The sequence below is a fragment of the Jaculus jaculus genome, chromosome 16, assembly GCF_020740685.1.
Source record: "Jaculus jaculus isolate mJacJac1 chromosome 16, mJacJac1.mat.Y.cur, whole genome shotgun sequence".
NCBI lineage: Eukaryota > Metazoa > Chordata > Mammalia > Rodentia > Dipodidae > Jaculus > Jaculus jaculus.
Genome location: NC_059117.1, coordinates 43,928,182 through 43,945,538, shown reverse-complemented (window position 1 = coordinate 43,945,538; position 17,357 = coordinate 43,928,182). Strand labels below are relative to the sequence as shown.

Sequence of the window (17,357 nt, the reverse complement as noted above, 5' to 3'; positions counted from 1 at the left end):
GACCCTTAACTGCACTGGCAAAGTGCCATAGCCAGCTCCAGCCACAGATTCACAGGTCCATGAGCATCTAGTACTGGGTGGTACCATGGAGGCCTTACTCTGCCTGCTGGAAAGATTGTATGACAGTGGTCAACTGTCTAATCTAACTTGGTAGTTCAGGGAGTTAATACATTGCAAAAGCAGAACAGAAGACATGGGAAGCCTTGGGTATGGCCCAGAAATGACAAAAGGGCTTGATTCAGAGTGGTGTCAACAGAGATGTAGGACAGGCCACAGTCAGGAATGACATAGTGTAATGACCGATCACAGAGCATGGCTGGTAAGTGTGGCAAAGAGAGCTAGTGCTTGCTCATATCATAAGACTCTCACCTGAACTCTTAGCTCTGGTGATTAGGTACGAGAAGTGAACTATTCTCCAAAAGCCTCACAGGCCCCCTCGGCCTTCCTCTCTGTGCCCCTATGCAGCACGCTTGGAGCCACATGCACAGGGTGACCGTGTTCCAGCAGCGAAGGAAACTGTGTCCCTAATAACTATGCAAAGCCCAGCTCCACCTCTACGTCTGCTAACCACACTGATCTGTATAACCTAAGGCTCAAAGAAATATCACCAAGCAAAGTCTATGGATCTGAAGGCTGACCTGTCACTGCTGCCTAGTCTAGGCTATCTTTGCTCATATAGAGAAAAGGAGCAAAGATACCATAGACATCACCCTGGTTTCCGACTCGGTTAACTGTATGGGTACAAGACTGGATAGATAGGTGGGTGAGTGGTAGATAAATGGATGGGTAGATGTTTGAGTGGATGGGTCATGAGTGGTGGGTGTGTTGAGTAGATGAATGGATGGATGGATGGGTGGGTAGGCAGACAGGTGGGTGTGCTATTTACTATAATAGGAAAGGATGGATAAGAAGCAGATGGTCAGAGGACATTGACTTTAGTCTTAACTATGTTCGATGGGAGATGGTGCTAGAAGCCAAGAGAAGACAGCTGTCAAAAAGGCAATCAGATAAAAGTTTGGGCCCCAGAGGCCAAGTGAGAGCTGGCAATAAGGAGTGGGTGATGTGAACAGCAGGTGACTTCAGGCCTTGGGCCTAGAGAGGAAGTGTCCAGGGAGAGTGGAGCTCAGAGAAGACAAAGGAGAGAAAAGGCAGCATTTAGAAGAGGAGATGGCACAGAAGAGCACACAGGAAAACCAGGACAGGCCAGGGACACAGCAGCCAGGAACATGTCTTTGGGAAACGTGACACTCAAGTGCCATCAATGCTAAGTTCCCACCTCTCTTCCTCTCCAAGAGCTTGAAAATCAGAGTAGATCTTGATTCCTTGAGAGACTGTACCATTCTTGATGGCTCCCCCAAAGCTTCCCTGTTCACCTCTCTCCTACCTATAGCTCCAGTCCTCCTGGCTCAGACTGCACAGGTCCCCTGAGGAACACGGGCACTGTGCAGTCAGGAAGTGCTCTGCACCTCTTGGGAGTATGCCTACATAGGATTCCCCACATCATATCCAAGGGGTGGCAGTGAATCGTGACAGCAGAAGGGACACAGTCTACTTAGGCAGGTTGAGCTGAAAGAGAATGCAAGAGCTATCAGCCTTTGATTGGAACAAAATGAGGAGCTAATCTCAGGTTGTCATGGTGATGATTCTGTCCAGTTCCACAGTGTTCAAAACTCATGAGACCAGAGACACCACAAGTGACAGACAAAGCCACAGATCTTCCTTAGAGAAGCCACCCAGTAAGCTCAGGTATCGTTAAAGCAAGGCCTACTTTTAAGCATACAATTTAAAAATGATTCAATTTCCTGAAATTCACTTGACAGCCAAGGTTTCTGTTCCATAAAATAAGGCGAATGCTGGAGAGAAGAGCAAGCCAAAGACACCCCCCCCCCCGCTCCATGGAAGTCAGCAGATCTCACGGTGCAGACCCCAGCAATACACTTGGGGACCTGCTAAAATACAGATGCTCAGGCCCCACTCAGACCTTCAATCAGATACCTTGAGATGGGCCCAGAAATCTGCATTTTAACAAACTCTCAAGAGAGTCTAATACATGCCCAAGTTCCAGAATGACCAGGCTACTTGAAAGCATGAGTCCAGGCAGATAAATGCCCTAGGTCAGATTTCCATCAGTCCTATAGAGTGAGGGTCACTACAGGCACCTACCGCTCCCCAGCTGAGACTGGTCAGGCTCAGAGCATGGGAAAGCCAACAAAGAAAGGGCTGTTTCCAGGCATCTAGCCTCCAGGACCAGAAAGCAATATGCAGGCCTTCTCCTTCCACAGTGCCTCAGGCCGCCTTCACCCAGCTCGTTCAGTATGTGCGCCCAAGCAGCCCTGCCCTACAAATGAAGTCTCCCAGACTGACAACCTTCTTGAAGCCCTGTGAAGAAGAGGTGCTAGCTGGCCTCACTCAGGGCAAGCAGGCCCAGATCTGCAGACGATCAAAGTGGCCTAGCCCAGCAGGTGGTGCCCTTGGGCTGCTTGGGCCATTGCTCAGTGAGCAGCCTGTTCCCAGGCATAACATGCCAGTCCCTCCTCCTCTGGCCACAAGGGCACCAAAGAAGAAAAGGTTCTCCCCAGCTGGGCAGATATGAAAAGGGCCCAGACCTGGCTCGCACTCTCCATGTGACTGGCCAGTGGCTGACACCTCTGGCTGCATCTGCTCTCTCAGGTCTTTGTATTTCTTTTCTTTCTTTTTCTTCTTCTTCTTCTTATTTTTTTACATTAGTTATGAGAGAGGAAAAATCCAAGGGTTTGGAATGAGGAAGAAAAACCACAAAATGCAATTACAGCCCTGCTCCTCTTCCCAAGAAACTCCCAGAGCACCCACCCGAAATAGTGGAATGGTGCTTCCTACTGTGAGGAACTGAAGGACAAGGGAACATAGGTTCTTCTAGGAGCCCCCAGTCCCCAAGCCCAGGTTCTCTTCAACAGACCCACATTACTAGATTTGAAAGATTATGGGAAAGCGTCTTTTTCTCTCTGTTCTCATTCCCCCCTCTCTCTATCATACAGATAGAGAGAGAGAGAGAGAGGGGGAGGGAGGGAAGGAGAGAGAGAGAGAGAGAGAGAGAGAGAGAGAGAGAGAGAGCCGGTGTCATCTCCTTGCTCCACAATGCGATGGAGGAAGAAGTGGAACCTGGGCCCTGGAGCCATTGAACAGACACCAGAAACACCAACCTGGCTGTGGGTCTCCAGGCAATGGGCCTGCTCTGTGAATGTTGGTGCATGGTTCCAACCTGTGCTGGGCCACCCCACCAGAGCTTCCCTGTACCTCTCCACTGCCAGCTGACGTCAGAACTGTCTTCAACCCTGCTCTGCTCTACCAGCCTTTCCAGATTATTCCAAACAGCCCTGACCCATTTTCTGTCTATCTTCCCAGATGTCATACCTAGAAGAAGGTGGGCAGCCTGCAGCCCTCCATGAGGTAAGGCAGCCACTTACAGCCATGACATCTCCGGAGTGCACTGAGCCCTTTACACTTCTCAGAAACAGCGCTTAACACAGTAGTTCTAAGTGCTAACCCTTACTCTTGCCTCTTCTGTGCACACAGGAAAATCTAAGGGTTACTTGCTCTTTTAAGGTGCAGTGGTAGCATGTCATTCTTCTGCATCCTAGTGACTAAAGCACAGGATGTCCAAGTTCAAGCACCACTTCTGCCTTGCAATGGACTGTGTCCTCAAGCAAGGTGCATAACCTCCTTGAACCCAACGTCCTCAGCTATAGAACAGGAGTAACAACTGGGCCTGTGTTACCGGGTAGGAGAAGCACTAGTGTCAGCCTGGCATACGGTGAGTCCATGTCAGTATCGGCCACAACATAATCCATCTCTCCTTCACAGCCCCATGTGAAAAGAGATCTCTACAGCTCCCAACAGGGAAGATCATGGAGTTGGTGGTCTAGCTGGACCCTCAGACTCCTCTTTGCTTCTGCTGCCCTATCCTATAGCTCTCCACCCTCTGACTCAGACAGTGGGATTCTCCTGAGGCTAGCACAGGAGGGTGAAGCCGCCTCTCTTGTCTGGGCATTTGAAACAGCAGACCTATCCCCTCTCCTCTGCAGGCTCCTTCACACTGTCCTCCTTCAGGCCTGGCCTGCACCGCTTTCTCCATGCAATAGTCCCACTGCCCACCCCAGCACCTACATTCACCAACTCCAGGAGGACCTGCTTTCCACGCAACTTCCCCAGCCCCATGCCCTGTAAACTGGGGCTAGGAGAGGACCATCTGTCACCTCCGTCCACCCAGGCCAGACACCTAAGAATGTGGTTCTTCCTGTGAGTCTCATGAGGGAAAGAGAGGTTGCAGGGCTAGGAAGAAGTGAACCAGGAGTGGAGAAGCAAGTGGGCCTGCAGCCCGGAGGTGAGTTTCTCCCACAGCCTATGGTCCACACTCAGGTTCAGGTCTGAGAAGTAACCAACAGGCCCCAGAAAAGAGCTGTATTGCTGGACTTAGCCCAGTGGGGGGCCACCATGGCTGTTCCCCCAGCTCCTACTCCAGCAGAAATAGAAATGAGGACTGGGGAGATTGTTAAAGGCACTTGCTTCAGAAGCATGCTGACTAGAGTTAAAACTCCCCAGCACTCACATAAGGCCAGATGCAAAAAGTAGCATGTAAGTTTAAAGTTCATTTGCAATAACGAGAGACCCTGCCCTCCCCCTGACAAGCACACATAAATAAAGCTACTTTAAAAAATAATGGAAATGAAGAATATAGACACTTGCTCCTATGCCCTCCGTGGTCCTCCCACAGCTGGGCTCCAGATGCAAGATGTCCCAAAGTTACCGGGACCCTGCCTGCTGATATTTTGTCCCTGGGGATCCCCTAGTCTGCAATGTTCTCCCTCTGGACCACCCTGCCTGCTCACCTGCAGTCACACACCTGCTCCTCCCTTGGGCCTGGTATTTGCAGCAATAGCTTCTCACCAGAATCACCTGGGAGCTTTTACACAATGTGTAACTGAGAAACCAATGTTCTGGCTTAATGGTCTGGACTTTGGCTTGAAGATGTCCTGAAAATTCCCCTGGTGACTGTGATGTGCAACCAGGAGGCAGGTTCCCCGTCTGCCCAGCCTGCTCCTCCCAAGGGACTTTTCCTTCCTCTCCTGAGCAGCCATGGGAGCCTCAACCAGAATCACCAGCCAAGCTTGTCCTCTCTTATCCCAGGGCTCAAATGACAGAACACAACCAAACTATACACAGTCCCCCTACAATTTCCCTCACCTCTCCTATTCCCTCCTGAGGGCCACCATGCAGGATCCTGAGATCCAACCCAACTCACATAGTCAGCACTGCTCCCAGGATCCACTTTCTCATTCTTCAAGATTCATACCAGATATTCTTCAGATAGCCTAGGTTTCCTCCCACTATTCACCCATCTAGGCCCTTGCCTCAGTTTCCCTAGTTGGGGAGGCCTGGAGTCTACTTCTAGCCTGGTAATAAGGCCAGAACATCAAACCCAGAGCGCCTCCCTCCAGTCAGGCTTTGTGGAGAAGCAGCTGGCTGCAGAACAGGCCCAGTGGGAGCTAAGTTTAACTGGGCTGCAGATTAATAAAGTCTTCAAGCAGATGGTGCTCAGAAGAGCTGGGCGGATCCAGAGGGAAATGTGCACCCCTCTGGCCAGAGAGCTGCACCCCAGACAGACAGCAGGCGTCAGCCTCTGCAGGCAGGGCAGCAAAAAGTCAGGAAGGCTCTGAGAGGCCCTTGCAACTTCTCCTTCCCTGTGGAGGGAACGTGGAAGGAGAGGGGCTACACAGGACCCCTGGGTCTCATAAGGGGCAGTGCCTCTTTCTTAGAATGCGGGAACCATTGGGAAGCACTTTCTGGTAATCTCTGGACTCACTTAAGAGGAGAGGCTAAGGATGCCTTGTCGTACCACACATGGCCCCATCCAGCACAGCCAGCAGCCCCAGAGCCCTGCACTAGTCTTGGCTGCAGGGGCAACCACTGCCTTCCACCCAAGTTTCTGTTAGACTGAACAGAGGACACAGGAAATGACCTCAGCTGACCCAGTGTCATACAGCCCAGCCCAGCCACAGCCAATGTTACATCCTTGCTGCTCCCTGCCAGGTGGCACATCAAGCCACCCAAAATGACCATGAGAAATCAAGGCCAGACTGGCCAGAACAGGGCCACCCAACTGCCCCTGTATAGGGCAGACTCAGGGTGCCATCACTCCAGAGGGCCACACATTCCACCACTCCTCGCATGTGCTGGGAAGCACCACACCAGCCTTTCCACCTCACTCACCAGGGAGGGAATCGTTCAAGCCCAGCAGGTCGTTGGCCCTCTGGATCTTCTCCAAACACATAGCTTGTTCCTTCTTAAAGATGCAGTCAGAGTGCACTGCTGTGGCCTGCAGGGGACACAGGGCCCAGACAATGAGAGTGGCAAGGAGCTCCATGTCTCCTGAGTGCTGAGATTAAAGGCGTGCACCACCACACTCAGCTTGAGTCTTCCTTCTCAAACTCAGGGGTATTGGTGGACAGAAACAGGAAGAGTAACACAGACTTCAGGCTAGCAGAAGCCTAGACATCTACTTTGACACAGATACCGCGAGGACTGTCCCCACGGACCAACTCAATATATGCTCATGGTTGGATCCTCAGTTTCCATTCCCCATGATGACATCAGCAAGCCCCTCTAGCCCTCCTCCAGGTATGTGTTCTCCTGTAAGCATGTGTGTATACATGTTTGCCTGCATCCCAGGAGCACAGGGAAGTAGTAGCCATTGTTTAAGTTGCTTTCTGTGGCAGATGTGGAACCAAGTAGTTAAGTAACTCACTCTAAGTCACATGGCTTGGCAGGCTGTGTGACAGGATTTGAATCTTGGCACTCTGGATACTGCTGCATTGGGCAGGGATCAGGGGGCAAGGGCTGGTGAGCTAAGAAAGCCCCAGAAGCAGTGGCAGCCTTCTGGGCCTCTTCACTCTTGTTCAGGGGAAAACATGCAGGCTCAGAGAAGACACAATGCCCAGCCCAATCCCCCCATCCCCCGCTGCTTAGGACCAAGGGCCTCATAGGCCCTGCTATTATGACAGCTTTCCCCCAAAAGTTGTTACTGTAATCAAACCACAGGGCAGAGATGGTGCCTTCTGGGATGTTCTTGAGTGCAGAAGTGGCAAGGAATACTGAGGTGCCTAGGGCATGCTCTGGGACACACCAAAGGTAGCTCCTAAGACAGACAGACATGTCCTGTCAGAAAAGGTATGGGAACAAAGATAGAATGGACACCCAGAGCTCTGAGGAAAGCCTCATCCACTGGTGGTACAAATCTTGGAAACTGTCCCAGTCCTCACCCCTGCTCAGGAGAGATATGAGCAGAAGACAGGCTTCTGAGTTCAAATCTGGCAGGGCCTCATAGGCTGGCAATCAGAACATAAAAAGAGTTTTCTCTAGCACTAAACAGGGCCCCTGCATACAGTTGGGCAGGTTGCCACACATCTTAACAGACTGTGACAGCTTCCAGTCCAAGTGGTCCTGTGTATTGAGGAAGGGCCATGTCTCTATTCACATGAGGTACTGCTGGTCTAGTGTGGAGGCAGGGAACTGGCAGAAATCTGGTCTTAAGAACAGTGTGATGAAGGGCACATAAGTCATGATGAGTTCTCTAGTTGGGAAGGGGCATGAGGTGAGCCTGGGCTCCAGAAAGATTGTGAAGAGAGGTTTTGGGTTCTTACCACAGGCAGCAGGAGGAGAGCAGCCAGGATATGGTGCTGCATGATGCCAGACGTGGTGCTTCCCACCAGCACCGCTGGTGTCTGCTCCCAGCAGTCTCAGGCCAGCCGTCTCGTGTCCCCAGTGTCCACAGGCTAAAAGGAAGAAACATCAGAGTCCTAAGATAGGGACCCAGCTGCTCATAGCAGGCACCAGCCCACAGAAACCCCTTGGGTCCTTTATTCTCCCCTCCACCAACATGAGCTGAGTGCTGTGTGTGCTGGACCCTGGGCACACAGGGGGCACACTGTAGGCACTGTGTAAGCACACGCTGGCTCAGCCATCAGGCTATCAGAATGCTCTGCGCAGCATCTTCCTGTGCAGCAGGCTGTTTCCCAAATCTTGGCATTCTCCAGTTTCCCACAGTGACAAGGTTTCAGTGGCACATGAATGCACACCTAGAGATGGCATTTCCCAGGCATCTGTCGTCGGGGGCATGGCATACTACCTCTCTGCTGCTCCTTTCCTTCTAAGTTCTGGGCCCACCTCTCTCAGAGAAGAAAGAGATAATAGCCCAGGGGCTGTGTGGTGACACCATGAAGGAGCTAGAGCCACTGAGTGGTCTGTGGCAGCACTTTTCCAGCCTGAGTGGCCAGCAACTCCCTATTACTCCATGAGAGAAATGAATTTCTATGCAATCTCCTCACCCTCAAAGGCCTCTTTGGTTAGCCACCTAGGTCAGTACCCTAACAAACACACCCTCCTTCCGCCTTACCTGCCCCAACTTCACCCTCAGTAACTACTGAAGGGGGTGCTAATAACTCAGAGCCTCAGGAGCTCCAAGAAGAAAGGTATTCAAGGAGTGGGCCCCAGTAAAATGGCCGTGAGAGCCCAGTTCACTTGCAAAGAGTCTGCTCTCATTCTAATGTTGATCACTGATGCATACTCCCAGCCAGTCACAGGCTCCAAAACTGGGAAATGCTCACCCCTGGACAGGAAACAGCATATACAAGGGTACACAGTGCAGCAGAATTCAAACATCATGGGCACCCAAGGGCAACACAGAAGCCACCATGCAAGCTCTGCTAAACAGGCCTGGCCCAGTCACTCAATGCTGCCCACTTCAAATGACTACAATGCTGGAAAAAGATGAAATGGGCCCCTTGGGGGCACAGCTAACTCAGAGAAGCCACTGGTGGTTGGCGAAAGACCATTCTCTGCATTCCAACCCGTAGGCCAGGTACCCACACATTCAGTGTGCCCACTGCTATTATTCAGGCCTCTATGCCACTGGAACTTGACCTTATCACTCTTCTTCAACCACTTTTGATTTGAGCAAGCAACAAACAAGTCCCCAAAAGGAAGAATGAAACCAGTGACAGGTAGGCTGTACAGAACAGAATCCCCCCCCCCCCACACACACACACCATGTCCCCAGCCCAAGGTTCACTGGGGAGCATCGGGTGTCTGTGAGGCACTAAGAGAAAGGCAGTTGCCACGGTGGTGCTGGCCCAGCTTCTCCCTGTAGGTCAGTGGAAGCCATGCAGGCTGACAGGCACTGGCCACAGCTCTCCCTCTGGGCACCCAAGAAATAAAGGGTAGGCAAGCAGACTTGTTTCTGCACACCCCTGGTGATCACAGGCTGCCTCTGGTATAGTTACTGGTGGTCCTCAAAAGACACCACCATATCCCCCACCCTCAAAGCACAGATGGTGCCTATGGAAATGGCCTGGGGCTTTGCTGGATTGAGGGAGTTCCTGGTTTTGAGGAACTCAACAGGGGTAGAAGGCCACATCTCACAGCCAGACAAGGGTTGGAGAACCATCTGAGGCAGAAGGCCTCTGAACACCAAGCTCCCACCTGCCCACATCAATGTTCACACCCTTGATGAGGACCCATGAGGTGGAAATGATTCCTTTGGGACAGACACCTTCCGTCAGGGCCCCTTCTGTGCAGATCCCAACCCACGCACAGAAGAAAGTCTCATAGGGGTATATAAGCACATAGATGTGGGCCCAACCTACAGATAAGCACAGAAGCCAGGATGCACAGGATCACTATGCAGAGTCTCCCAAACACACGTGGCCTGGGAGACACAGATGCAGACACGCATGGCCTGGGTGCTGAGCACACACAAGGCAAAGAGGAAGTGCTGGCTCAGCTCGCTGTCACCACGAGCACCAGGAGGGGTACGCCCAAGCCCCTGATGCGGGGAAAGCAGCCAGGGCTTTTAAGCTGGGCCTGATGGACTAGAGCCCGGGTTCTCCACTCCCACTGCTGCCCCTACTCACTACAGTCCACTGTGCCCAGATGCCCATCCACAAGAGGCAGCTATTACCTCGGAATGCCCAGGCTGTGGCTTCCTGTCCACCCACCTCTGAGGATCTCAGGGATCACTGGCCTTGGTCCTGGCCCTGACCTCTCCCCTTCCCTCTAGACCACTCACTGCTCAATCCCAGGGATCTCAGGTATGTGCTGGACAATGAGCATGCTGCACCCGCCTATAACCCACCTGACACCAAAGATGCTCCTGGCACTACCCCAAAAACTCAAGGCTGAGAAAGAGGATGAATGAAGGATGGCCAGAGAGAGAAAGACTAAGGGACAGAGTGTGCAGTGGAAGTGGCTGGGGCTCGCAGCAGGAATCCCCACAGAGCTAGAAAGAGGCTCCAAGCATATGCACCCTTGGGTTTCTATTGCTTTGTTATTGGTTCAAAAAGGGGGGAAAGGTTTTCAGGTCTTCTCAGAGCCACTGAGCTTCACAGTGGTCTCTCTCACCCTCGAGGGCTACCCAGACCCCCTGCGACCATCTGTCCCTCCCCAACAGGAGTTAGCCATGAGCTCATCACTTCAGTTGTCGTGCCTGAGGCCACCTGGAAAGACCACCTACCCATGATGCAGATGAGGAAGCTGAGGTCAAAGCAGGGGAGGCCCTTCTCCAGGTCACACCCTGGGAGTCTGCAGGATCTCCTGGTAGGAATGGGATGTGTAGCAGGAGGATATTCTGGGGAGCACCATGGCTTGCTTCCAAGAAAGGGAAGGCCTGCTCTCCCCAGACCCCGTAGCCCACAGCTAGTGAGCAGGAGCTGACAGCAGTCTTAGAGTCCTCCCTTGGGTCTGCTGCCCCTGCACGTGGCAGATGCCACACCAGCCAGCATACTGGGAAGGCAAAGACTCATGGCCTCATCACTTTCCTTGTTGGCAGAAGCAGGGATGTGCAGATCCTCCAGCTTCCCCTCATGGTATCAATTCTGGCAGGGACAGAAGCTTGGATCCTACCCTAGGCTGCTCACTCCTCCTCTTGCAACTGGCCAATGACCTCAGTGGGACTCTGACATCTCTCAGCATCCTTTCCCACCAACCTTGAACTCTTCTGCAGCATGCCCCACACACACACGAGGATGTCAGACAGCGCTGGCCTTTCCCTCTCCTCAGGCACAGCCCCAGGTCCCAGGTATGCCCTGCAGAAGCCAGGGGCCAGCAGAGCCACCTCCTACTAGAATGCCCTGACTGCTTAACACTCCCATTACAATGCAGTACCAAGCTTTGACACAAACTAAAGATAACCAGGAAAAAAGCATTACTCAACTCCTCTGCTCTCCACATGCAACCTTTATAAAAAAGACCAACACAAGACCTACCTCTACTTCCCTCTCTCAATTAGGTCATGGAAACAAGGTGGGGAGGTTGAAGGAAGAGACACTGCTCTCCCGCTCTCCCTCAAAGAGAAGAACAGAAGCTGCTTCAAGGAAGGAGTAGATCTGGTACCTCTTTCATTTTCATTGGGGCCAGTGCTGATGAAGGGCCTAGCCCCAGGCAAGATTCCTCTTGGTCATGAAGATGAATCACTCCTGGTTATCCAAACCATTTCCTTCCAGAGCTGCTTGGGTTCCATCCACAGGAACCAAGTCATGGGACTGGCCTCCAGTGCTGACCACACTCATGTTGCAATTTGTAGGAGATAGGTGGACAAGCGGCTCAGGACAAAGGAGGGTAGATGGGGCAGGCACCAACATGCCCTCTGGTTGTATCCCCCCTTCCATGGATGGGGGCTGGGGCAGGACACTCAGGCCCCTCTCCAAGGTCATGCTGCGAATCCCTGCTCCAAAAATCATATCTCATGAGGACTCCCTTCCATACTCAAAGAGTCCAGGGACAGTTCCTATCCTGAGGTATCAGGGGAAACTACCCCATCCCAGGCCAGGCCAGGCCAGAGGAGGGGAGACAGTGGCAGAGGGAGAAGGAAAGGTGGCAGGAGAGGGAAGGACTTAAGAACTCACAATGTGGTAACCTGCTTCCAGATCAAGTGACTGAGGCCTTCATCAAGGATGGGCTCAGACAGAGGTGATGGTACCTGTCCTCCTGAGCAGACCACGAGCACAGAGCACGGAGCACACCGAGTATCCAGAAAGCAGGCATAAGTGGTCCCCCCAAGAAGGTTTAAGAAGCTGATTGGGGGGAGCTTGGGAGACCTAATAAGACATCATGAGGTGGAAGGGTAGGACAGACTGGAGCCAGTCTGGGAGCTGGGGACACTGGAGCCAAACCATGACACAGGGTGGGACTGATGAGGACAGGTGTGAGCGGAGGGGAGTGCTACGCCATGCTCCTGGGGAAAGTCACACTGGAAAGCAAAGATGGAATTCACCAGCACAGGCAGGCCTTTCAGGGTCAGGGCTGAGGTGATGGAAAGGGGGCAGTGCAGAGGCTCTGGGCAATGTGAGAGGAAAGACTGGCTGGCCATCTTTGGGGGGGGATGAAGCATTCTGAGGGAACAACAGGGTGAGAAGTGGAGGACAGGGGAGGGCCATTATTCAAATACCAGGTGGGTATCTAGGAAGTCCTGAGGTGCCTGCAAAGGAGCTGTGATTTTGTTCTCAGCCAGCCCTCCATGGTAGGCATCTGCCAGGGGGTGGGGAGAAGCACCAGACAGAGCTGGAGTCTGAGAAGTGCTGGCAGGAGCTAGTCTAGGCTGCAAGGTCATCCCTAGACCCAGGAAGCCTATAGCTATGCCAGCCCATTCCACCCCTCTAACCTCTGGCCCTGAATGGAAGAGCTCTTCTCTCCTGCCTGGACTATTCAGGTCTTGCCAAGTTCATTTTGAGATTCAAGAGGCACAAGAGGTCTCCTCCTTCACAAGCTGTACAGGAAAGGGGGTTCAAGTGTCACTTAGAGTAAGCAGATGACAATGGATAGATTTTTTTGTTTTTAGACTTTTTTCAATAAGTTTAATATCAACAAAAGTAATTTGGTGATATTATATTGATTTAATTTTTACTGGGAACTTTAATATACGAATATATGTAATTTGGCTGTGTTCCCATCACCTTATCCTCTTTTGTCCTCTCTGTCCCTCATTCCTCTGAGTACTCTGCTTCCAAGTTAGTCCCTCCTGTTTTATTGTCCCATTTCTTTTGTTCTCCTCTATCCTCCATGTCAAAAATGTGGATGGGCTCAGAATATGATGGTGCAGGTCTTGTTGGGGGTATGAAGTTTTTAACCCATGCTGGTGTCTTCAGAGTGATTTGTGTCACACAGACACAAGGTGGGGGCTCCCCTGGGAATGACCCATCACACTGATAGGCACTGTGAGCTCCAGGAGCACCTCAGGATACCGGGGCCCAGTACCCCCTTCTTCAACCTCTTTAGCTCTCTTTTTTATCTAACGTCTAGGCCAGGGGCTGGCAAACCCTTCCAGCCAGTTGGATCCAGCTTGTCCTGTATGTTTGTGTAGTCATAGAGCCAAGATTGGTCTGTACATTTCTAAATGCTTGTGAAAATTAAAGAATCAAATTTCATCACACACACACACACACACACACACACACACACACACACACACACAGTATATGAATTTCAAATATTCAATGTTCACAAATAAAGTTTACCAGAACACAGCCGGCTTTTCTTTTCTTCACACGTCCTCTATGGTTGTCTATGGCTGCTTCCCGCCTACCAGAGCTGAAGGCACTGCAAACAAATACAATGGCCACAAAACCAGATTTACAGGAACAAAAAGGTACTGACTCTTGTTCCAGACTAGCACAATATGCTGTACACAAATATACGTGTACATACACACATACACACACACATACACACACACATTCCACAAGGACCTTTTCCCCATTCAATTCAATGTGCATTGGGACCTTAAGAAAAGCTTTTGTGTATACCCAAAGACTCTGAGAGGGTTTGTCTTCTGGTATTGCATGACTCTATTTTGTCCCAGCTCCCAAGCAGGTGCCATAGGAAGCCTACAAGCCTCCTTGGCTGTGTCACTCCCTCTCTGTGTGTCACTGTGGGGGTGGCTATCACTGTGTGCCTCTGACGGCATCCAGAGCTCGGTACAAACACATCGCAGCTGAGGAGTTTCCAGCCTCCATGTTGCCAGGCAGCTGGACCACGAGGCCCAATTTGTTCAGATCCTAGATCACAGATTCTTTTAATCAGACGTAGCTGGCCTTTTCTGAGGCTTCCAGCCCTTCTGAGACTGAAAGACCCTGGCAGCCCCTGTCTGTGGTACCACAGCTCTGCTTACATCTCTGCTCTCCCTACCACCTCAGGGTCAGCTCCAAGGTGAGTGGCTCGCAGGTGGGCAAGGCCCTCCTGGTCCTGAGCTGAGCGAACACTCTGCACTGAGCACCCTGAGCCCATGCTGTCTCACAGGCAGCACAGGGATCCACCATTTACTCAATACCAGTACCAGTTAGTGAAATGTTTGTCCCTGGGAGACCAACCACCCAGGACATCCAGGAACCCAAACCAACTTCCCCAGGGAGAAAACCACCTTGTGCTTTTAGCTGCTGTTTTCTCCTATCCTCTGTCCATACGCACTGATCTATAAACACTGAGTGTATTGTTATTCAACACAAATCCAGAGAGTGTCCCAAGTAGGAGCATAGCAAAGAGGTAGCCTCTATGTGAAAAAAGATGGCCTCCAAAGTGTTTCTCCAATCAGTCCCCAAAAGAACCTTGCACAAAACAGGACCTGAAGGCATGCTTCAGCCTGGCTTAGTCCTAGAAGCAAAAAATGTCTTTTTATAAACGGCCCTCAGTGCACAGAAAGGCAGACAGACCCTCAGGAATCTACAAAGAAATGACCCTCCATCCATAAATCATTCCTGATGGGAGAAGGCAGGAGGGACCATGTCCAGCTCCCTGGTCACACCACACACACTTGTTGATGGAGAGGTTGAAGACGTGGCTCAGGGCCAGCCCAGTGTGTTCAGATTTCAGCTCTGTCCAGACTGGGGTCTTTGCCTGCTCTCTTCAAGGTCAATGAGGGGTGGGAGTCTGCTTGGAACTGAAGGTTCCCACCAGCCTCAGCTGCAGCCTACGGCCTCCTGAGCAAATGTGGTGCCTCTGCAGTCCTCGCCCCAAAGGCTCAGTCACAATGCCTCATCCTTGTCCTAATCTCACAGCCACCATCAGCCTCCAGCTGACCTTCAGGATGCTGTCTGCCTCTGGCCAACTGCAGAGCCAAGGCAAGCTGCCCTCCACATCCTCTGCCTTCCACTCCACACACACACACACACACACACACACACACACACACACCATTCACAGCCGCTCACAGGAAAAGGTTAGTGCTGGCTGATTTTGTCTTTGAGGAGTAGGGAAAGAGGCTAAAGAATTAGCAGAGGCCCACCCTCCATCCCGGTGTAGTTAAAGGGTCTTGAACTCCTCCGAGGGCAAGGCTCCACTCCCCAGCCTCAATAAAATGCCATCACCGGCCTCTTTGGCTGGACTTGCTTCTAAGGATCTAGTTCCGCACAGGGCTGCCTATTCCTTGTGACCTTCCCCACAAGCCATCCAGGTACTACTGAAGATGCGCCCCTCCTCTCAGCAGCTGCCACAGGAGCCTGGGCCTTTAACCGGGCTATGGGAGAGGGAGTTCAGGCTGGGACCACTTTAGCCCTCCCTGAGAAACCTTGCATTTCTCCCACAGGCCTTGCAGGGCATTTTCTTGAGGGGCCACCAAAGCCCACATCAGGACTGAACCTCTTGGCTCCGTGGAAAACAGGGACTATGCTTTTCTGAAGAATCCCAAACATATCACTACAGGGGCAATCTACATTGGCTCCTACCCCACCCCCACCCAGCAGCATGCCGCCTGCCCACCATGCAAGCCCCGCGAAGACTGCAGCACCTAGCCCCCGCCCCACCCTCTAGCTTCGCTTTCTAAATCCGCATAGTAGCGACTGTCTGCTGGGAGCTAGGAGACAGATCTCTTAGGGTCCATAGTGTCATCCTTGCACCTGACTGTCCGTCCCTTCCTGGCCCCGGGAAGGGCTTGAGATACCTAGGCCCATCTCCATTCCAGTGGTCTGCGGGGACGGTCGCCCCAAGCACTGGCCCCAGACACTTGAAGGGGGAGTCGGGGAGGAGGAAGAGGGTCATTTCAGGCTGTGTCCCGCACTGGCCCGCACAAGCGCTCGGTTCCCAGAGACCGCCGGGCTGGAGGAGGGTCCCGGGTCCCGGCTGGGGCAGGGGCGAGGGTGGTCCTTACCTGCTGGACGCGGGCCTGGCCGGCAGTCGCGGGACAGACAACGCGGGGGGCGCCCGGCCCGCGAGCCGAGCCCCGCGCAGCGCGGGGACGGGGATGGAGCGTGTGCGCAGAGCAGCGCGCGCCGAGCCGGCTCTCCGCGTCCCAGCGGCCGCGGCCGGCGGGCTCCGGGTGTCGCTGCGCGGTGGCGGCGTGTGCGTGTGCGCGGCGCGGGGACCGCGCTGGTCCGGAGCCGCCGCCGTCCGTCACCGGCGGGAGCCCCTCGCCAGCCCTCGCCCGCCCCGCGTTCCCGGTCCAGCGGGAGAGGCGCCGCCTCCGCCGCGGAGTCAGGCCTGGGGCGAGAGGAGGCGGCTGGGCCGACCACCGCCTCCCCCGCACTCTTCGCAGGCCGGGGTGGGGTGCAGGCCAATGAGCGCCCGGGGGCGGGGTTAGGCCCGGGCGGCGAGGAGGACCCACCGGGACCCCGCAAAGACCCCCGCGCGCCGAGGCGGAGGTGACAGCCCCCTCCCCCAGCTCCGTGGCCCAGCTTCCGGCTGAGTCGGTCCTTCCCCAAGGCTCACCGCCAGTCCCCACGCACGACACCCAGAGAGAAATCTCTCTTCCTCATCTCGTTCCCCTCCTCCGGGAAGCTTGCCACCCGGGGAAGTCCTAGACACTCTCTGGGCCCTTCTCTGGCTACAGCCCGGGCCTAGGAAGGCTAGCTAATGTACAGGCTGCTGTCTGGATGTTTTCAAATGTGTGCCTATGTTCTGGAGGACACCTCTAGGACCAGGAAAGGGATTGAGTGTGTTAAAAAATGAATCAGACTACAGGTGTAAGTTTAGGCATGTGGCTTAACCAATGAGCATCAGCATTAGACCTGTTTCTAGGGTCTTGGGGACAACGTTGAGAATGAGAATAGGGCTTGCAGCCCGTAGTAGGTTTCCAGTAGCTTCATATATTCATGGTGCTGAATACATTACTATTAGTACTGCTGTTCAACCTTTTCCTGATAGAAATGGGTAAACTTGAGACATGACGAAGGGAACTCAACAGGTCAAGGTCACACAGACAACTGTGATAGAGCAGTTAGTCACTCACTCCCAGACAAGTCTGTGCCCTCTGTCTACCTCCATCCCCTCCCCACAGCTATTCCTGACACCTGCTCTCAGTTTGTGGTCACTGCTCTGGCTGGCAACAGCATCCTGAGTCCTCA

At 53.0% G+C, this 17,357-nt stretch overlaps 1 protein-coding gene across 11 annotated transcripts in view; it reads right to left on the bottom strand.

The window, feature by feature from the left end:
* Positions 1–16,269, bottom strand: part of Adcyap1r1 (ADCYAP receptor type I) — a 49,903-nt gene extending 33,634 nt beyond the window's left edge. For 4 of the 11 annotated variants that reach the window (XM_045135774.1, XM_045135776.1, XM_045135777.1 and 1 more), the window contains exons 1-4: positions 16,166–16,217; positions 13,542–13,623; positions 7,677–7,808; positions 6,247–6,352 (exon numbers count right to left, since the gene is read on the bottom strand). In XM_045135774.1, coding sequence (XP_044991709.1) covers positions 6,247–6,352; positions 7,677–7,718 — 148 coding nt within the window. In that variant the 5' untranslated portion in view covers positions 7,719–7,808; positions 13,542–13,623; positions 16,166–16,217. Of the gene's footprint in view, positions 1–6,246; positions 6,353–7,676; positions 7,809–13,541; positions 13,624–16,165 lie in introns of all 11 variants that reach the window. The other 7 variants (XM_045135780.1, XM_045135782.1, XM_045135781.1 and 4 more) reach the window with 5 other exon arrangements.
* Positions 16,270–17,357: the final 1,088 nt, after the last annotated feature.